The sequence below is a fragment of the Onychostoma macrolepis genome, chromosome 10, assembly GCF_012432095.1.
Source record: "Onychostoma macrolepis isolate SWU-2019 chromosome 10, ASM1243209v1, whole genome shotgun sequence".
In the NCBI taxonomy this organism is placed as follows: Eukaryota; Metazoa; Chordata; class Actinopteri; order Cypriniformes; family Cyprinidae; genus Onychostoma; species Onychostoma macrolepis.
In genome coordinates, this window is record NC_081164.1 from 22,128,157 (window position 1) to 22,146,115 (window position 17,959).

Consider the following 17,959-nt stretch of genomic DNA (forward strand, 5'->3'; position numbering starts at 1 on the left):
AAAATTAAGAAAATATTTAAAATAATTAAATAAAAAAATTAATCCCCTTAATATATTTATTGTGTGTGTGTGTATATTTATTTATCTTTCTTTCAATAATAAAATAAAAAAACAAATATATAATACCCTAAAATGTAATTACCTTGTAATAATAAAATAAAAATTAACAAATTATATAAAATAAAATCCCCTTAAATAAATTTTTTTTTATTAAATTAAAAATCAAGTAAAAGGGGAGATATAGATTCAGTCAATATATTAAGTAGATTTCCGTCATCATTTACTCTCCTTCCAAACCCGGATGACTTGATTTTTTTCTATGGAGCACAAAAGAGGTTGAAGCAGAATATTCACACAAGGAAATCAGGACGAGTGTCATTAAGATCCACACAAGACAAAACGCCTCCTGCAGTCATACAGAGCTCATCTCACGCACGACTGCTTCTCAAAGACGGCTTGTCTTTCTGGAGTTTGACAGCATCCGTCCCTTTGAGTTACAGGGAAGAAAGGAAGTCATATTCATATTCAAGTTCATCATCTTTAACATACTGCTCTTTGTCTGTTGAAAGCATGTGATGCATACATGAGTCTTATCTGAGGAGATTCCTCTGACAGATGAAGCTAAACTGAAACCGACGCAAGCTGAAGACACAAAGTAACTGTTGGATTCACATCATGGCCAGGATTCATCTCATTCCTTTTGATTCATCAAAAAATGTAATTAAATCAAATTTAATGAAATGTAAATAAATGTATTAGGATTTTTTTTTTTTTTTTACTTAAGGGGATTGTATTTATTACCTTTTAATAATAAAATCAAATACAATCCATTAAAATATAAACCATCTTTCAAAAATAAAATAACACAAAATGCATTAATTAAATATTTAATACTTGTTTGTATTATTGAAAGGTATTTTAGGGTATTTTATTTTATTTTGCATTTTATTTCTGAAAGGTAATTACATTTAAGGGGATTTACATTTCATTTTTCAATTAAATTTCAATTAATTTAATATTTTATTCATGTTATTTGATATTTTACTAAATTATGAAAATATGACAATTCATGAAAGAAGTCCTCAAACAGCATTACCTGTCAATAATAAAACAACAACAACAACAAAAAAAACATTACATTAAAACATGAAATAAAACAAATCTCCTTAAATATTATTACCTTTCTAAAATAAAAGAAAAAGAAAGGGGAGAAATATATTTAAGTAATATATTAAAGTAGAATTCTGTCATCATTTATTACATTAATTTGATTTGATTACATTTCAATAATAAAGTAAAATAAAATAAATCCCTAAAATATAATTATTTTTCAATAATGAAACAAAAATAAAAACAAAATGTTTTGTAATTGTTTGCATTATTAAAAATATATTTTAGGGTATGTTTTATTTTTATTATCGAAAAATATTTATATTTTAGGGTTTTTAAATTGTATTATTGTTATAATTGTTGAAAGGTATTTTAGGGATTATTTTATTTTAGTGTGTTATTTTATTATTGAAAGGTAATTATATTGAAGAGGATTTCATTTTTTCATTCATTATTTTCTTAATATTTTATTTTATATCTTCTTTAAAAATTATGAAAATATAAAATAATGAATTCATGAACATTTTTGAGTTCTCAAATACTTTAACAGCAAAAATAATAACACCAAATAGAAAATAAAAAATTAAATAAACTTTAAAATGAAAAATGAATTAAATAAAAATGAAACCCCTTTATATATTCTTACCTTTCAGGAAAATGAAATAAAATGGGAGGCATTTTTGACCCTGGAGCACAAAAGCAGTCATAAGTAGCACAGGTATATTTGTAGCAATATCCAACAATACATTGTATGGGTCAAAATTATCCATTTTACTTTTATGCTAAAAATCATTAGGACATCAAGTAAAGATCATGTTCCATGAAGATATTTTACAAATTTCCTACTGTAAATGCATCAAAACGTCATTTTTGATTAGTAATATGCATTACTAAGAACTTCATTTGGACAACTTTAAAGGCGATTTTCTCAATATTTCGATTTTTTGCACCCTCAAATTCCAGATTTTAAAATAGTTGTATCTCATCCAAATATTGTCCGATCCTAACAAGCTTATTTATCCAGCTTTCACGTGATGTATAAATCTCAATTTTAAAAAATTGACCCTTATGACTGGTTTTGTGGTCCAGGGTCACATATATTTAAGTAGCATGTGTTTAAGTGGAATTGTGTGGTCATTTCTTCAGACGTCAGCAGAGCGTCCGGTTAAGGAACAGTGTAGTCAGTCCTCCAGCGCCTGCAGGAAATCGGCCACAGACTCCATCACGTAATCGGGCGCGCAGTTCTTCTGCTGCGGCTCCTGGCTGTCTCTGTACGCGAGCGCCTCCTGCAGCGTGGAGACGCCCGTCAGCGTCAGCACCGTGGTCAGGCCGCAGTTGCTGCCGAACAGAACGTCCGTCTCCAGCCGGTCTCCGATCATCAGCGAGTGCGCCGGGTCCACGCCGAACTGGCTGGCGATGCAGTCGAACATGAAGCAGCTGGGCTTCCCGATGACCGTGGCCTTCCTGCTGCTGGCCGTCTCCAGAGCGGCCGTGAGGCTGCCGGACCCTGCGTCACATTCACACTAGAGCTGCACCATTAATCGGTAAAAGATCGCCATCTCGATTCAAACACCCTCGCGATTTCATTTCTAAATGACAATGATTCGCCCGCGTCTATTAAACCTTTGAAAAAGTCATACCAGAACATTCAAATCTGAGATGGGCGTATCTATCCCGAAGTATCAAAAGTGTCAATACTCTAATAAAAAATATTGATACTAAGGTGTGTTTTATTTACCAGTGATTTTTAGGGTTGGGTATCGAAAACCAGTTCCAAATTTCCAAGAACCGGGTATTAGATAAAGCCTGGCTCACACTACAGGAGTTTTAAAATCCTAACCGATTATGAAATCTGGTTGAAGCACACACATAAGGAGAATCTTAGCAGATTGTCTTCCCTCAAATTTTAAACATGCGCACACTACAAGATTTAAAAAAATAAAATAAATCAATCAATCACACACTACAAGATATTATTAAGATTATCATGCCAGAGGGAGCGCCTTATGCTGGGAACACACTAAAAGATTTTTAAATCTTATAAGATCTTCAAAATGTGAGAGACCACAAAACATGAGGGGGAGAAAATCCCAGATTTAACCGCTTTGCTCCTATAGTGTGATGTCCTCGGGCCCCGACATAAAATAATTATTTTAATTATCCCGTTTCATATTTTAATTATCATTATTTTAAATAATTTAGACCCGTATTTGATTATCACGATTTGAAAAACTCACTGCTCAGCTTTAATCAAAGTAACACTCAGAGTAAAACATGACTGAAAGCAGACTGCTGAGGGAAATTATATGAAAGAATGCACTGTATGATTGAATTATTTGTATGAATGCATAATAGGAAACCGACTCTCTTCAGAAAAGTTTCGATGGCATTTGCTAGGGCTGTCGCGGTTAAGGAAACTCCCTTGCGGTAAATTTGAGTGGCTCAATAGCGCGGTATGCGGTATTACCGCATATATATATATATATATATGAAACCGAAACTAAATTGCATTGAAACAGGAAGTGAAGTAAACAGAAGAGAATGACAAAATAACGGTCCACATAACAAAACATAAACCTGACAATAAGATCATTAGTATATTGTTAGCCTATATATATATATATATATAACAGTTAGTTCTGATCCTCGAATCTGTCTGACAAGATACTTTTTCTGTTGATATTTCACCTGCGTGTTCTAGACGGCTGTCAGTCAGTGCAGCTTCATTGTTATGCCACAAGGTGGCGTTAAAGGGATAGTTCACCCAAAAATGAAAATTCTGTCATCATTTACTCACCCTCAAGTAGTTCCAAACCTGTATGAATTTCTTTGTTCTGCCAAACACAAAGGAAAATATTTTGAATAAAGTTTGTAACCAGGCTGTTTTGGGGCACCATTGACTTCCACAGTAAGAAAAAAAAAATACTATGTTAGTCAATGGTGCCCCAGAACTGCTCTGTTTCCCACATTCTTCAGAATATCTTCCTTTGTGTTCAGCAGAACAAAGACATTCACACAGGTTTGGAACTACTTGAGGGCGAGTAAATGATGAGAGAATTTACATTTTTGGGTGAACTATCCCTTTAAGGAACTGTCTTTGAGTGAGTCTTCATTCAACTACATGTTCAAAAGCGCCGATTCATTCAGAGATTTGTAATGAAACACGCTGTTTAAATCATTTTAACTTTGAGCGCCACTTTTAAAGGCTCAGCTGACCAACAGATCATCGATGCTAAGACAGATTTGCTTTCCTTGGACATGACAACCTGTTTTCACAAATATACATGACTCAGCCTGAAGGACAGACGCTGGTAATCGCACGCGATCAGTCGATCTCGCTCTCATTCGCTGTCTGTTTAGGCTTGTTAAGTGCAAATTAACTGAGCCTCTGTGCAAATCAGCATGGAACACATTGTTATCATTGCTAATATTCAGTACACATGCACGAAGTGTAAAACAAGAAGGGCGTAACCTTACGAAAAAGAAAACACTGAAATATCGCGGTTGCTGCGGTTGTTGCATTCCTCTGCAGTTATTCTCGTCAATAGCGCGGTATTGCGGTTATCGCGACAGCCCTAGCATTTGCTTTCCATCTTCCTTCCGTGTAACGCATAACAAAGCAGTGTTTAGAAGCGCAGCAGCAGCTTTGTTTACACAGAGGTTACCGTGGAAACAGCTCTGTTCTGCTGCTCATAAGCGCCACCTGCTGTCAAACAGTGGATTTAAAAATTCATTCAGTCTGTCTACCAAATTTTTGTTGTAAATCTTAACCGGTCGATGGAAAATAGGCTACCTTATCAGAAGTGTTGAGATTTTTAGGGTAACACTTTTTACAACAAGGTTCATTAGTTAACATTAGTAAACATGAACTAAGAATGAACAATACTTCTACAGCATTTAATTTCAGCATTTACTAATGCATTATTAAAATCACAAGTTGTGTTTGTTAACATTAGTTAATGCAACATGAATAAACAATGAGCAACTATTTTCATTAACAAACAAATATTAATAAATAGTGTAATAAATGCATTGTTCATTGTTTGTTCATGTTAGTTAATACATTAATGTTAACAAATGACACCTTATTGTAAAGTGTTACCATTTTTAGAATGCATAGCTTATGTAGAACTGTTTATGGAGCAGATAAAATTAAATTTATCATTCAGACTCATCCTTTTTATATATATATATATATATATATATATATATATATATATAAAAAGGCTGAAATGTTATCATTTTATTTTTAAAAAATGGTCAAAGTTTTATTTAAACATGTAGTACATGTCAGTAGATAACATGTTATTAATATTTTTTTGTTAGTTTAAAATCCGGTCATCGTTTTTAATGTTTTTATTTCACTGTTTATGCAAGCAAAAAGTGCATAGTGCTGCTCATTTTTGTTGGCTTTGTTATAAAACTTGGTAAAATGATTTCAGTGTGTGTAACAGTACTTTTGAAAAATTTCCAGCACATTCTAACAATGCCGTGTATAACAGTTTGCATTGATACATTATTTAAGAGATTTAAGTATTGTGTAATATGGGTAAGCTCTCATTATTATTTCATTTTTAAAAAGTAGCTCCCGAATGAAATAAGGTTGGAGACCCCTGCTATAGTCTTTGGTGCACCGGTCTCGGTGCAGGTTCCCGGTTTGTGTCCGTTCTCGAACAGTTCCAGGCTTTTCCACTGCAGAAAAGGTACTTCCGAGCCGAAACTGTCAGTATATCATCATAAACGCAGCCGTTTTTGTCTTAAGTGAATGTAAACTGGTGAGAAAGAAATCGCTCGTGGACAGTATTTTTAGATCTGTGTGCGTTCGGTATTAAAGAGACAGCAGCCTAATAAACGCACTGCCTAATTAATGTCAATCAAATAACAAAAGAAAATCATTCACTGATCTTGACTGAATGCGTTTAATAACTTTAATCTATTTTTTAATTATGAAAAGAAATTATGCAGTGTTTTTAAACATTTAATTACAGTTTCAGTACCGGAAATTTAGATCAGTTGTATTTATGTTATTGCTAATTGATTTGTTTGTTCCCATTTTATAACTGACTGTTTACTTGTCTTTAACACTTTAATATTTGAAATTTATATTAGTGTAGTTGTTTTTGCTGTGGTATTTTTGTAAAAAGCATAGGCAAAAGTTCTTCTTGTAGGCTGCAGATTTTTGCTCATTTGCTTTGATTTCATTTTTTTATATATTGGATTTTTCTTTTTATCTTATTGGATTCGAAACTAGGAATCGATAAGAATCAGAATCGGAATTGATCAAATTCAAATGATACCCAACCCTAGTGATTGTTTAACAAAAAAATAATGCACACAATATGCATTAAATTGGATGAATAACCTTTGTTAGTGAATAATTGTGTAGGATAGAAGTATTTTCCTGCTCATCTGAACACACGCAAATGTTGCAAGGCAGAACCAATCAATCACAGAGCGTTCACTCACTTCTGACAGTGAGTTCAAACCTCATTCACTGAAGCTCATTGTGAATCAGTCAATGTGTTTCTGACAGTCAGCTTCTAGAGTCACTCAAACAACAGGCCTAAATAACAGCTCAGCAGAGCTAAAGCTTTAAACGCTTGAGGATTTGATTAATTTTGGATAGATTTTAGACAGAATAAACCTCTTGAAAACATGTCCATGTCACATTTCACATCAAAATCAGAAGAAATAAAAACTAGCAAAGTTATTTTCAGGTTTAAACACTTTCTGAACAATACATTTCCCTGTTTTTTTGCATGACCCTTTCTAGTAGTTTACGACGACATTCTTTTCCAGGACTGGAATGAACGATAGGACAATGTTTATATGATGTGGGAACCATACATTAATTTATGTTTTAAGCAATGATTTGCATTGTGATTTGCCAAAACTCTCATTACTGTCATTAAAAAATGCCTTTAATGTTGATTTTAATGGGGGGGAAAGAAAAATGCTGTAATTACTACTGTTGAATTGTCATGAAAATGAAGCAGAAGAATATTAAACACAAATGCAGAAAAATATTATATTTATATATAATATATATATATATATATATATATATATATAGATTTTTAAATGTTTGCATTACAGCAATAAGAGTGTTGTTGGATTGTCATTAAAAAGAATGCAGAAAAATCTCAAACCTAAAATAGGCTTTATTCCCTTATTTCCAAAAATAATTTAATTTTTCATTTTTCATAGTTGCCACGATTTTAATAGCCATAATGCATGAAAATATTATATTATAAACAAACTATTTATTTATTTATTTCATTCTACAAGCAATGAAAGTTTTGGTGGAGAAAATGTTGAATTGACATAAAAAGTATGTCAAAATGCAGAAAGTTGTAATAGTCCTTCAAATAGGCTTTATTTCCCTCATAAAAAAAAAAAGCTTAATTCTTCCATATTTGTAAAGTTTTATTTTGCTTTAAGATATGATATGAATAGTGTATTTTAAATTTACACCCAAAACTCTCATTACTGCCATTTAAAAAAATAAATAAATAAAAAAGCCTTTGTTGATTATAATGGCGGAAACAAAGTGTTGAATTGTCATGAAAAATAATAATAGTCAGAATGTAGGAAAATATATTTATAAATAATTTATATTTTATTTATTTTTAATTTTTTTATTTTGCATTACAGCAATAAGAGTTTTGTTGGGGGAAAAAAAGGTTAAATTGTCATGAAAATGATGCCAGAATGCAGAAAAATCTTAATGATCCTAAACTAGGCTTTATTTTCTTATTGCAAAAAAAAATCTGCTTATAGTTACCATGATTTTAAAAGCCAGAATGCATAAAAATATTTGATCATAACTAAACATTCTGTTATTTATTTTGAGAGTTTTAGTGGAGAAAAGTGTTGAATTAACATCAAAATGATGTCAATACAGAAAGTCATAAAAGTCCTTAAAATCGGCTTTACTTTCTTTCTTAAAAAAAAATAAATAAATAACTTGATACTTCCACATTTGTAAGGTTTAATTTAGCTTTAAGAAAATGATATGCATAGTGTATTTGAATGCCAACTAACAACATTTACACCCAAAACTTTGTCATTTTAATTAATTATTGTCATTGAAAATGCATGCTGCAGACTTTAACGAATGAGAGAACAGATGTAATCCTTCAGAACAGATTTCAACAATTGTTCATATTTGTAATGTTTTCCAGGACTGTGGGAACCCAATATTTTGTTTGAAGAAATTTCCATTTGCATAATTACACCCAAAACTATAATCTGGGAACAAACCATGGCAGCACATTATCACATAAAACAAATCTTCAGTTTAAACCACAGGCTATAACCACTCCATATCAGCCTTTCACTTTTGATTTTGAGGTGATACGTGACCTGGACATGTTTCATGACCAGTGTTGGGAAGGTCACTTTGGAAATGTAAAGGGTTATAGATTACACAATCTAAAATGTAATAAGTAGTGTAACTATTTCAATTACTTTATTAAAGTAATGCAACTGATTACATTTGATTGCATTTCTAAATGTTTTCAACTGTTAATCATTTTCAGACATGTAAAGCAGGCGGAGTTAACCTTACAGTACTCAACACTGATTACTATCAGACTTTCAAAATCACTTGAATTAAGATTATAATAATTACATTTTAAAGCACAGCCACCATAAAATCAGACTTTTGCACTTCGTTTTACTTTGAGATCATTCTGAGGTTAAATACAGGTTTAAAACCATAACAAGAAATAGTTTAATAGCTATGATACTGATTTCGAAACCTAATCTTAGCTATGACAGAAAACACTGGCATCTAGAAAAACCTTGGAAAAACAGTTAATCTTAAAAAATAATAATAAAGCATATACATAAAACCAAATAGGAAATAAAACAATTATCAAACAATCATGTGTCCACATTAGTGTCTCATATTTTAGAGCAGTCGCTGCAATTTATGAAATAAATCAGCTAAATCTGTTATGTGGTTAACCTCGTTAACATTTTCATAAGTAACTAATTTAATTACATATTTTTCTCAGTAACTAACTGATTACAGTTAGATTTATTTTGTAAATAAATTGCGTAATTTAGTAACATGCAACGAACTAGTTACTCCCCAACACTGTTCATGACCTCCACATTCTCTGCTTCTGATTTTAATTTTAATAACATGATGCATAAAGCTTCCCTGATCCATGTCAGCAGCCCTAACTTACCCGGGGTGACCCTGCCTCCTCTCAGCGGGTGCCAGGGGTCCGGGTCAGTGGCCAGGAACAGGCACTCAGAGTTCCTCAGGTAGCAGCAGGCTTTGGCGAGCTTCATGAAGGTGAAGTTCTCGTCGTACCCCACCAGCACCGCCTTCACATCCGGGTCCAGCGGGCAGGTGTAGATGCTGGCGCCCGGCTCCGCGTCCTCCTCCTCCGCCACCGGCACCCCGGCGTCCCGCAGCTCCTTCATCACCCCGCCGCAGCCGATCACGTACACCTTCCCCCGCAGCCGCGCCACGTCGCGCAGGTACGCGGCGGAGCAGTACGCCGAGCTGAAGATCTCCTCCTCCGCGACGTCCGCGAAGCCGAGGCGGCTGAACTTCTGCACGTAGTTCTCCCGCGGCCTGGTGCAGTTGTTGGTGACGAAGAACACGCGTTTGCCGCGCTGCTTGAGCAGACTGACCACCTCCGGAGCTCCGGTAACGGCCGTTTCTCCGTTCCAGATGACGCCGTCGCAGTCGAACAGCACGTTGTGTTTGGCGTCCAGCAGGTCCCGGATCTGAGCGCCGCGGAGTGCCACGCAGCCCCTGCCGCCGCCGCATGCCATCCTGCTGGCTTGAGATCCTATGATGTAAACAAACGATGAACTGCGTCTGTTTTAACCAAACGCGCAAAGAGGATCCCGTACGTTAACAGTTATGAACGCAGAACCGAACGCGACGCAGTGGAGCGGTTCACCAGCGCGTCCATCCCTGCTGCTGCATTACACACCGATGGAGGCGGGACTAACGGCGGTCCAATCACATTTTCGGATTTCGCAGAGGGCACGCCTTCTCCTCCGTACGCAGTATTGTCCTCCAATCAGAAAGCGAGCAGATGCAAGTCACTGTGATCGATTATTATAGCAACATTTTGCATAGGACATGATTAATATGAAAACGGGTCTAATTAATAATGTTTACAGTATATACAGTTTGGTCTCAGACTATGCATATTTAAAGGAGGTTTTTCCCGGTTTCAAAATAATTAGGCAAGGCAAGGCCAGGCAAGTTTATTTATATAGCACATTTCATACACAATGGTAATTCAAAGTGCTTTACATAAAAGGAAGTTAAATAATCATAAAAAAAATAATAATAATAATCACAACAATAAAACCAGAAATTTAAAAACGTTTAAAATGATTAAAATATTTATTTAAAATTAATTTAGAACAGTTAGAAATAAAAATGATTATACATAAAATACAGTGCGGTCAGTTTAGAATATTTCAAAATAATTATTCATAATAAAAAAAAAATATATTATTTTAAAAACTATTATTTTGTGTTTATAATATTAAATGTATAATATTATTACTTAATTTTTAAATTAAAATGTATAAAATATTATAAATGTTCACTTATGCATAAAAAAAATTTAACAAAAACCACACACACATATGTGTGTGTGTGTGTGTAAATCATTTACAGCTTTACTGCATATATTATAAATTGTACAGATTTTTTTCTGCTTTCCAATAGTCTATTAATAATAATAATTATTAAAAATTGTTACAGAGAGCACTGAGCAGCGAATGACAGATTTACATTTAGTCATTTAGCAGACGCTTTTATCCAAAGCGACTTACAAATGAGGACATTAGAAGCAATTAGATAGATTCATGTTTACATCTAAAGCATGTCGAATAAAGGACCGTGACATTTGAGAGTTCAAATATTTTTCACATTTATTATGTTAATAGTCCCTCATATCGTTGCAACGCTCTCCTAAACGCTAGGTGGCGGTAGTGTAGCATAGCGTGGAGAAATCGGATTCATTTCCAGAGTCGGTTCGTTTCATTGAACCGGTTCACAGAAGTCCCGGCGAGAAATTGAATGCCTTATTTTTGCAGTGAAGAAATAAGTAGTTAAATGCCACTGTTTATCTCTATATTTCCGAACACATCATATTGATTATGTAAAGTGTTCACGCTAAGAGTCGAGCGTTTTACAAGCGCTTTGCGAATCGATTCAACCGAATCATCCAGAAGATTCACATTCGCGAATCACTAGTGACAGGAACGTGAGAGTTAAAGCTGTTTGAAAAATCCAGGCTGCACATGCAGCTCTGATGTAAATTATTAATATGATTAAAGCTCTTTTTAAAGCTTTTGCGCTCAGGTGGAAATCCTACAGGCACAGATTTGTCCCCTGGATAGCGCTAAATCTGCAGAAAAATGAGAGGTAACGTTATAGTTCAGTCCGTGCTCTGCTTCAGATTCTGTTCAGTTACTGAGTTGAGTGCCTCTGTTTTCCCAGAACTCTTCGTCAAGTGAAGGATCGATCCCAAGACAAGTTACTTCAGGACGAGGAGGTGCTCGGATCTCTCTTGTGTTTATTCACGCAACTACTGAAACACGACCTGAAGAATCAGCGCGAACTCCCTCAATCCACACACAATCTTGACGCTAATGTTCCTGATGAACGCAGCGCAGTGATGCTGAACACTCTGGGCTTCGGTGTCGCGCGGAGACGCAGCTCGCTGCAGTTCGCGGGAAACGGAGTGTTTGTGACGCAGGGACGCGCGCCGAAAGGAACTATTGTAGCGATGTATCCAGGTATACTTTATGACGTCACGTGTCACTGTAACAATTCAGTTCATCTTGAAAACATAAACAATACATTACACACTCAATACTCAATCCGTGTCCTTACCCATCTTCAAGAAACGGCTAAAAACACATATCTTCCAACTTTATTTGACCCTCGAGCTCTAGCACTCTCTATTTGTTTGAAAAAACAAAACAAAAAAAAAAACACTTGACTCTCTATCACTTGCATTTCTAGCTTTCTATATTCTTTTTCTATTCTATCTACTTTTTTTCTGTGTGTATGCATATATATTAGTGCTGTCAAATGATGAATCGCATCCAAAATAAGTTTGTTTACATAACGTATGTGTGTGTACTGTGTATATATAAATACAAACACATGCATGTATATATTTTAGAAAAATATGTTTATATATTAAATATATAAGAATATATAAATGTATAAACGTAAATATTTTCAAAATATATACTGTATGTGTGTGTATTTACATATACATAAATATACACATACATATATAATGTAAACAAAAACTTTTATTTTTGATGTGATTAATCGTTTCACAGCACACACATACAGTGAGGAAAATAAGTATTTGAACACCCTGCTATTTTGCAAGTTCTCCCACTTAGAAATCATGGAGGGGTCTGAAATTGTCATCGTAGGTGCATGTCCACTGTGAGAGACATAATCTAAAAAAAAATCCAGAAATCACAATGTATGATTTTTAACTATTTATTTGTATGATACAGCTGCAAATAAGTATTTGAACACCTGTCTATCAGCTAGAATTCTGACCCTCAAAGACCTGTTAGTCTGCCTTTAAAATGTCCACCTCCACTCCATTTATTATCCTAAATTAGATGCACCTGTTTGAGGTCGTTAGCTGCATAAAGACACCTGTCCACCCCATACAATCAGTAAGAATCCAACTACTAACATGGCCAAGACCAAAGAGCTGTCCAAAGACACTAGAGACAAAATTGTACACCTCCACAAGGCTGGAAAGGGCTACGGGAAATTGCCAAGCAGCTTGGTGAAAAAGGTCCACTGTTGGAGCAATCATTAGAAAATGGAAGAAGCTAAACATGACTGTCAATCTCCCTCGGACTGGGGCTCCATGCAAGATCTCACCTCGTGGGGTCTCAATGATCCTAAGAAAGGTGAGAAATCAGCCCAGAACTACACGGAGGAGCTGGTCAATGACCTGAAAAGAGCTGGGACCACCGTTTCCAAGGTTACTGTTGGTAATACACTAAGGCGTCATGGTTTGAAATCATGCATGGCACGGAAGGTTCCCCTGCTTAAACCAGCACATGTCCAGGCCCGACTTAAGTTTGCCAATGACCATTTGGATGATCCAGAGGAGTCATGGGAGAAAGTCATGTGGTCAGATGAGACCAAAATAGAACTTTTTGGTCATAATTCCACTAAACGTGTTTGGAGGAAGAAGAATGATGAGTACCATCCCAAGAACACCATCCCTACTGTGAAGCATGGGGGTGGTAGCATCATGCTTTGGGGGTGTTTTTCTGCACATGGGACAGGGCGACTGTATTGCGAGATTTTGGGGAACAACCTCCTTCCCTCAGTTAGAGCATTGAAGATGGGTCGAGGCTGGGTCTTCCAACATGACAATGACCCGAAGCACACAGCCAGGATAACCAAGGAGTGGCTCTGTAAGAAGCATATCAAGGTTCTGGCGTGGCCTAGCCAGTCTCCAGACCTAAACCCAATAGAGAATCTTTGGAGGGAGCTCAAAGCCAGAAACCTGACTGATCTAGAGAAGATCTGTGTGGAGGAGTGGGCCAAAATCCCTCCTGCAGTGTGTGCAAACCTGGTGAAAAACTACAGGAAACGTTTGACCTCTGTAATTGCAAACAATGGCTACTGTACCAAATATTAACATTGATTTTCTCAGGTGTTCAAATACTTATTTGCAGCTGTATCATACAAATAAATAGTTAAAAAAATCATACATTGTGATTTCTGGATTTTTTTTTAGATTATGTCTCTCACAGTGGACATGCACCTACGATGACAATTTCAGACCCTCCATGATTTCTAAGTGGGAGAACTTGCAAAATAGCAGGGTGTTCAAATACTTATTTTCCTCACTGTATATATATATATATATATATATATATATATACACACACACAGTGGGTACGGATTGCTAAAATCATTTAAGTTCATTTTTTTCCCTCAATGTACACACAGCACCCCATATTGACAGAAAAACAGAATTGTTGACATTTTGCAGATTTATTAAAGAAAACTGAAATATCACATGGTCCTAAGTATTCAGACCCTTTGCTCAGTATTTAGTAGAAGCACCCTTTGATCTAATACAGCCATGAGTCTTTTGGGAAAGATGCAACAAGTTTTTCACACCTGGATTTGGGGATCCTCTGCCATTCCTCCTTGCAGATCCTCTCCAGTTCTGTCAGGTTGATGGTAAACGCAGGACAGCCATTTTAGGTCTCTCCAGAGATGCTCAATTGGGTTTAAGTCAGGGCTCTGGCTGGGCCATTCAAGAACAGTCACGGAGTTGTTGTGAAGCCACTCCTTCGTTATTTTAGCTGTGTGCTTAGGGTCATTGTCTTGTTGGAAGGTAAACCTTCGCCCAGTCTGAGGTCCTGAGCACTCTGGAGAAGGTTTTCGTCCAGGATATCCCTGTACTTGCCCGCATTCATCTTTCCCTCGATTGCAACCAGTCGTCCTGTCCCTGCAGCTGAAAAACACCCCACAGCATGATGCTGCCACCACCATGCTTCACTGTTGGGACTGTATTGGACAGGTGATGAGCAGTGCCTGGTTTTCTCCACACATACCGCTTAGAATTAAGGCCAAAGTTCTATCTTGGTCTCATCAGACCAGAGAATCTTATTCAGGTGTTTTTAGCAAACTCCATGCGGGCTTTCATGTGTCTTGCACTGAGGAGAGGCTTCCGCCGGGCCACTCTGCCATAAAGCCCCGACTGGTGGAGGGCTGCAGTGATGGTTGACTTTCTACAACTTTCTCCCATCTCCGACTGCATCTCTGGAGCTCAGCCACAGTGATCTTTGGGTTCTTCTTTACCTCTCTCACCAAGGCTCTTCTCCCCGATAGCTCAGTTTGGCCGGACGGCCAGCTCTAGGAAGGGTTCTGGTCGTCCCAAACGCCTTCCATTTAAGGATTATGGAGGCCACTGTGCTCTTAGGAACCTTAAGTGCAGCAGACATTTTTTGTAACCTTGGCCAGATCTGTGCCTTGCCACAATTCTGTCTCTGAGCTCTTCAGGCAGTTCCTTTGACCTCATGATTCTCATTTGCTCTGACATGCACTGTGAGCTGTAAGGTCTTATATAGACAGGTGTGTGGCTTTCCTAATCAAGTCCAATCAGTATAATCAAACACAGCTGGACTCAAATGAAGGTGTAGAACCATCTCAAGGATGATCAGAAGAAATGGACAGCACCTGAGTTAAATATATGAGTGTCACAGCAAAGGGTCTGAATACTTAGGACCATGTGATATTTCAGTTTTTCTTTTTTAATAAATCTGCAAAAATGTCAACAATTCTGTGTTTTTCTGTCAATATGGGGTGCTGTGTGTACATTAATGAGGAAAAAAATGAACTTAAATGATTTTAGCAAATGGCTGCAATATAACAAAGAGTGAAAAATTTAAGGGGTCTGAATACTTTCCGTACCCACTGTATATATATATGTATGTAAAATAAAAAACCTTGCTGTGTGTTCTGCATTAGGCTAACTGAGACTTGTTATATCATTGCTCTTTTGTTGATTTTGATTGCTTCTATTGTCCTCATTTATAAGTCGCTTTGGATAAAAGCATCTGCTAAATGACTAAATGTAAATGTACATAAGTGTTATTATTATTATTATTTAATACAATTCGTATTACTGTTTCAAAACTATATAACTGAATAAAAAAACTAAAACTGACAATATTTGTAATAGTGATTAATGCAACATTTCTCGTTTCAAACAATTTTAGACATTTTATGCATACATTTCTTATGCAATTTCATATTTGTGATAAAATAATGTATCCAGTTATCCTTTATGACGTCATGTGTCTCTGCAACACTTCAGTTTAGATTGATTTCAGTCATCTTACATAAATTATAAATAATATTTAATTACTATTTTATTTTAAGATAATGATAATAATAATTAATATTATTAAATACTATATTAACATTATGAATATTATTACAAATATGACATTATTACAAATGATTATTATTAATGTTACTACCACTAAGAATAACAATTATTAGTAGTAAAAGTAATAATTGTTTAATATGATTCATATTATTAATGTTTTACAACTGTATTGATGACTTTAGTAGTTGCATAATAAATAATTTTTCATAATATGAATTCATTATTTTATTATTAATATATAATAAATAATATTTAATTATTGTTATTTTAATAGATACTTATTAATATTAAATGATATATTAATATTGTAATAAATAATATTACATTACATTATCATAAATGTTCATTGTTATTAAATAATATATTGTTTTGATAATTAATAATAATAATTATTATTATTCATTTTAATAGATAATTATTATTAATTATAAATATTACTATACATAATTATTATTATTTTTATTTAATTTGCTTCACACTGTCAGTGTTTTAAAAACTTAATTAATGCACGATTGTTTTCTTTTCAAATAATTTCTATGAAATTATGTGTACATCTCATGCAACTTCATAATAATGAAAGTCAGGTTGTTACTACTGTCCTGTAGTTTTGCTTAGTTATTAATAATCTTTTAATTGACTTATGTCTGTCATCGATATTAATGTTACTTGCACTCTTCTGTTTGATTGTAAGAATGCTGTCGTGATGTTCTCCTTTCACAGGAACCATCTATCAGGCGGATGAGCCCATCTTCTTCCAGTCGATCAGAAATCCGTTTGTATTTAGATGCATCGATGGTGTTTTGATCGACGGCAACGACAGAGCGATCTCTAAGACAGTGTACCGGTGAGCAGCAGCATTCAGAGCATTCAGCATTATGAAGCGCAGAACACACAGACACAAATCAAACGTCTTGACTGATGAACACAGATCGTGTAGCGGACGGGACAGACTCGGCCCCTTCCTTCTGAGTGACTGCTCCTGGCTGACCTCTGACCCCGTCAACCCTCTCGCAGTGGGACAGTACGTCAACAACTGCTCTAACGGTCAGTCGGTTTGATTACAGTTTGTACCGTCCACAGTTATAAAGGAAAGCATAAGACCATTAAGTGTCTTGTCCTCCACAGAAAAAGCTGCGAATGTCTGCTATCAAGAATACGACGTGCCGGATGGGTTTCCTCTTGAGCTCCGTCAGTTCCTGCCTAATGTCAAGTACAGAGCTGATACTCAAAGGCAAGATTTCATATGCCATTATTATTATTAGGACATTATTACTGAAATTTTCTTATGTCATCTTTCTGTTTCTATTTCAGACCTTTGCGCTGCGTAGTTCTCGTGTCACTGAGAGATATTAATTGTGGTGAAGAGCTCTTCTCCAACTACTACACAATTGTGCATTAAGTAGTTTATTTTATTTTTTTATTAGTTTGTTTGTATTGTACATATAAAACTTGAAATAAATTATTTTCTAAAGCGAAGCGGGGTGTGAAAACATGCTAAAAATTGTGTTGGTTTCCAGCCTAATAGTTCTTTTCTTAGCATTTAATTTGAGCATTTAGTGCATAAGAAACATAAAGGAATTTGTCTTAAAGGGATAGTTCACCCAAAAATGAAAATTCTGTCATTAATTACTCACCCTCATGTCGTTCCAAACCAGTAAGATCTTCGTTCATCTTCAAACCACAAATTAAGATATTTTTGATGAAACTCGATTTTTCTCAAAATGATCTTTGCTGACTTTGTCGACTTCAAGCAAGTGTAGCTCAGTCATTTTTCATCCAATTCCAACAAATCATACATGCGTTTGAAGGTCTTTCTGAAATGTTTTCTCATTGTGTTTCATTTTGCCAGCACAGGTCACAGTTGTTAACACTTCATAGATTTAAAGGAATAGTTT

At 35.3% G+C, this 17,959-nt stretch overlaps 2 protein-coding genes across 2 annotated transcripts; one reads left to right on the forward strand and one right to left on the reverse strand.

The window, feature by feature from the left end:
• Window positions 1-1,491: 1,491 nt before the first annotated feature.
• On the reverse strand, window positions 1,492-10,438 carry pdxp (pyridoxal (pyridoxine, vitamin B6) phosphatase). The gene is made up of 2 exons (XM_058788630.1): window positions 9,309-10,438; window positions 1,492-2,617 (listed from the first exon to the last, which is right to left on the reverse strand). The coding sequence occupies exons 1-2, from the start codon at window positions 9,904-9,906 to the stop codon at window positions 2,292-2,294; spliced, it is 924 nt and encodes a 307-aa protein (XP_058644613.1). The 5' UTR covers window positions 9,907-10,438; the 3' UTR covers window positions 1,492-2,291.
• Window positions 10,439-10,949: 511 nt separating this feature from the next.
• setd9 (SET domain containing 9) lies at window positions 10,950-17,555 on the forward strand. Its single transcript, XM_058788631.1, has 6 exons — window positions 10,950-11,524; window positions 11,600-11,898; window positions 16,785-16,908; window positions 16,993-17,108; window positions 17,190-17,295; window positions 17,376-17,555. The coding sequence occupies exons 1-6, from the start codon at window positions 11,427-11,429 to the stop codon at window positions 17,461-17,463; spliced, it is 831 nt and encodes a 276-aa protein (XP_058644614.1). The 5' UTR covers window positions 10,950-11,426; the 3' UTR covers window positions 17,464-17,555.
• Window positions 17,556-17,959: the final 404 nt, after the last annotated feature.